Genomic DNA, 4,348 nt, shown 5'->3' on the forward strand with positions numbered 1-4,348 from the left:
TATATAAATATATATTTTGTAATTTTCACAGATCTACAGCTATACCACAGTGAGACTCTGGAGCTCATGCTGCAGCGCTGGTCCAAACTGGAGCGTGACTTCCGCATGAAAAACGGCCGCTATGACATCAGTAAGATCCCAGACATCTATGACTGTGTGAAATATGACACCCAACACAATTCTTCTCTGGGGCTGGAGGACACGCTGGAGCTTTTCCGTCTGTCCAGAGCACTTGCAGACATCATTATCCCACAGGTAGAGGAATCGCGGCGAATAGTGTTAATTTATTCTCGCTCACCTTGCTGTTAGCTGCATACACGCTCTCTTTCAGGAGTATGGAATCAATAAAGCAGAGAAGCTGGATATCGCCAGTGCCTACTGCCTGCCTCTGGTCAAGAAGATTCAGCTGGATCTTCAGAGAACACATGAGGACGAGGCCGTCAACAAGCTGCATCCACTGTGAGTCTCTGTACTGGTGTACAGTACCTAACTCTTTGACCGAGTGAAGGCTAAATCACCTTTTGCATACTATACTGTACATCCTGTATAGTGCGTTAAATTACTATTAGTACATTCCACTTCAGCAGTCATGCAGGTTTTTTGTGGTTATTTTACTCACAACCCCTTGCGCTTAACTTTTACCTTTATTTATGAATGTATTTATTTATTGGCCATAGTTAATGCTTTGATGAAAAGCTTTGGCATGTCATATTTATTAATTGATATCCATTTTGCTTGCACTAAAATGGTGAACAGTTTTTGTTTTTTGTTGGCAGTAATATGTAAAAAAAAAAACAAAGTCAAAATGTTTGTTAGACTTCAGCAATCCAAATTTTACCAAACCAAATTTTTGACCATTTTGAAAGATATATAATTATTTATTTATTGATTGATTTTCAGTATTGTTGATATTGATATTGTTAGGGTTTTTTTAGTCATAGTTTTTGTATTTTGATGAAAATGTTTATCATGCCATATTTATTAAAGAATTATAAATGCAATCTATTAATATTTATTAAATGTAGTCAATTTTACTTCTGCGCTAAAATAGCATAAAATTTTGTCAGCATTTTTATTTTTTGTTGACGATATGTCAAATAATAGCAAACCAGACCAAAAGTTTTCAACATTTTGAAAAATGTATACATATTAATTTGTTTAATGTTTATTTTCAAAAGTTTTTATATTTGAAGATTTTTTTTTGTTTTAGTAATAGTTATTTTATTTTGATGAAAATCTTTGTACATTTTGCTTGCACTAAAATCCATACAGATTTTTTCAATAAAATTAACGTTTTTAACACATTTTACTATGTAAGATACTATGTAAGATAGCAAAACAAACTTAACATAAAAAAAAAAAAAAATTATTTAAAAAAATAATTATATATTGTTGATTAGGGGTTTCTCCCAGAACTTCTTGACACTGGTCGACAAAATTGAGAAACTCGGATAAACCCTTTACGTGCTTCCTTAAGGGGTGAGACTCAGGGGGGGCGTACCCCTTATATATATATATATTTATTTATTTATTTTGGACCACATTCCTCTGATGAACCTTGGATTTTATGTACAACTTTCTAAGAAATATTGCATGCTGGACAACTTCCAACACTTCCATTTCACATGTAACAGAACCACGAGAAGCAGACAAACCCAGGCAGTCTTGAAGACCTTTCCCAAGACGAGCCCGACAGAGCCGCACTGACTGAGCCAATCAGCATTCAGAGGAAGTCGCCACTCATACGAGGCCGAAAGGCTGGATCTATGGAGGTACAGTATTGTATTATAGGCTCTTCTAGTAGGCTTTCATTTTCTTTATTTGATTAACTGCTGCCATAATCAAAAAATGGACACAAACATTTACTTTAAATGAAATTCATTTTACTGCCAACTGTGTGGTGATAATAGTGCAATGTTAATGGCGCAGGGCAAATAGCAGTGAGTTTTGTGAAGACCATATAGTCTAATCCATGAGTTTTTGATGGCATTCTGTGAAAATTTGAGAAGAAAGTTAACATGTGAAATTAAGGGTAACACTTTACTTGGAGCCATTATGTATAATGCATTATAAAAGTAGTTTTAAAGCCTTGTAATCCACCTTATAATGCATTGTACAATCTCATGAATAATTGTAACCACGGGTAATACATTATAACACTTATCAATTCATTGTTACATAATGCATTTTAAATGTGGTTATAATAATTTACGACAAGATATCATGCATTACAATGTACATTATGAATAATTATAATGCATTATACATAAAGGCTTTAAGAAAAGTGTTACCAAATTAAGATATTGATTAAATGTTTTGGATGACATTTTAACAATTTACCTTAATGACAGTATAAAATGCAATTATTTAATTTTGGAAACAATTACAGTGCTATATTTAATTACAAAAATATTGATCATAAATCATACAGTAATATTTTCTCACGTAGTATAACGATTTCAAATGTTTGTGCTCTATAATATATATATTTTTTAATTAATACTTTTATTGAGCAAGAATGCCTTAAATTGATCAAAAGTGACAGTAAAGACAACTTTCTGTTTTAAAGAAAAACTATTATCTTTGCCTTTCTACTTAAATAATCCTGAAAAAAATTTATCATGGTTTCAACAAAAATATTAAGCAGCACAACTGTTTTCAGCATTAAGAAATGTTTCTTCAGCACCAGATCATCATATTATGATTTCTGAAGCATCATGTTTGAATCTTTGAACGGTTGTGTATATTTAAAAATATATAAATAATATTTATATTCCTTCACAGGAGTCATCATACAGGGGTATAATTTAAAAACTGAATAACAAGCTGAATTTATTTAGAAAGAAGGAATGTTTGTGCTAAAATGATTAGCAATGCTGTTTTGTGTATATGTATATTTTTTATGTGTGTCCATATGATTTTGTTTTCTTCTCTTTGCAGGCTCTTTCAGAGAGCAACACTTCTTCTCGAGGGCTGGCGTATCGCATCTTCCCATCGTCTTCTCGTCAGTCACCTGAGATCAAACCCAGCGGGCTAGGTGGGAATTACATTTCACTTGTGTTGTTTTCATGCAGCACATCTCTCCTGTCATCGGTCTCATTGGAAAAAACCATCCCGGTTGACCGTTAAACGCACTTGTTTCTGTTTAGCGCCAGTGACACAGTTCAAGGACACTTCTCAAGTTTATTTAAGTCATGTGCGTCGGAAATGCGTCCATGCTGCCAGTAGTTGTCTAAATATGGCTGCTGGCAGGGCCTTCTCTTCTATTCTTGTCTATACTATTTCTGTCTCCAAAGAACATTTACAGGGTGACACAGAGTTTCGTAGGCTCGGCGTTGCATAATGTTTAGAGATTGTGGCTAATGTTGTTTGCACCTCACTAAACCTTTAAAACATGATTTGCAGATCACTATTTTCTTAACTAAGTGCATGTTGCATATGGCATGTCTTTCATTTGAGCTTTTAAACAAGTGCTGTTTTTTTCAGTACTACCCTCTAGTGGTTGCAGTTAGAGATGTGCTTTTGTTCTTTAGAGCCTCAGACCTTAAATTACATTTGTTAGTGTTTCACCCTCCTGCACTGGCAATATATTTATGTTCCCAGACGAAGACCAGCAGTTTAACTGGGCTTTCTATAAAAAGTTCTCTATATGCCTGGAATTGAGCTTAAAGGAATAGTTCAGCCAGAAATGAATGTCAAAAATGGGTCAGTGAAAAATTAAAGTGTCCAAGAAGACAAAATCTTTTAAAAATCTATTTTAAAATGCTTGTGCAAAGTTATCTGCATTCGTTTTGGGTTAATATGGTTCTGAAAAACTTTTATAGAATTTGCACATTTACATTTAAGTACTTAATTTAATAAGAATTTAATTGTGAAAAAAACAAAACAAAAAAACACAGAGCAATAACAAGCATGTTCCAAAGTTAGCCTAGTAGTTATTTTTTAGGGTAAATATTTTATACCTATTAAGAGTTATTAATTAATAAAATTTTATATTTTAATTAAAAATGTAATGTTTTTCCTACATTTGCATTTAAACTTCATTTTTGACATATTTGTTTTCAATTATTTATTAATTTATCTAATATAATAATATAAATTTAATTTACATATAATTATTAATATAAAAAGAAATTATAAAAATTATTTATGGTAAAATGTATAATATTTTAACAATATTTTAATAATATGCTAAATAATATATATTAAAGATTACATTAAACTACATATTCTTTTCAATTGTTGTATTACCCTGGTATTTTTTACTTTATGCCCTAAAAAAAAAATATATGTATATATAAACTCAAATTAAATGATCTGTTCTAAAACATTTCTGAATTAAAATTCA

The 4,348-nt window shown here is 31.7% G+C and overlaps 1 protein-coding gene across 1 annotated transcript in view; it reads left to right on the forward strand.

Annotated features, from left to right (window-relative positions):
• Positions 1 to 4,348, forward strand: part of LOC107753644 (inositol hexakisphosphate and diphosphoinositol-pentakisphosphate kinase 1-like) — a 35,648-nt gene that overhangs the window by 20,770 nt on the left and 10,530 nt on the right. Inside the window, exons 19-23 of the mRNA XM_016569853.1 lie at positions 32 to 255; positions 332 to 459; positions 1,319 to 1,325; positions 1,635 to 1,772; positions 2,941 to 3,037. Coding sequence (XP_016425339.1) covers positions 32 to 255; positions 332 to 459; positions 1,319 to 1,325; positions 1,635 to 1,772; positions 2,941 to 3,037 — 594 coding nt within the window. The remainder of the gene's footprint in view (positions 1 to 31; positions 256 to 331; positions 460 to 1,318; positions 1,326 to 1,634; positions 1,773 to 2,940; positions 3,038 to 4,348) is intronic.

Source organism: Sinocyclocheilus rhinocerous, unplaced genomic scaffold, assembly GCF_001515625.1.
Source record: "Sinocyclocheilus rhinocerous isolate Xijiao unplaced genomic scaffold, SAMN03320098_v1.1 scaffold200, whole genome shotgun sequence".
Classification (NCBI taxonomy): Eukaryota; Metazoa; Chordata; class Actinopteri; order Cypriniformes; family Cyprinidae; genus Sinocyclocheilus; species Sinocyclocheilus rhinocerous.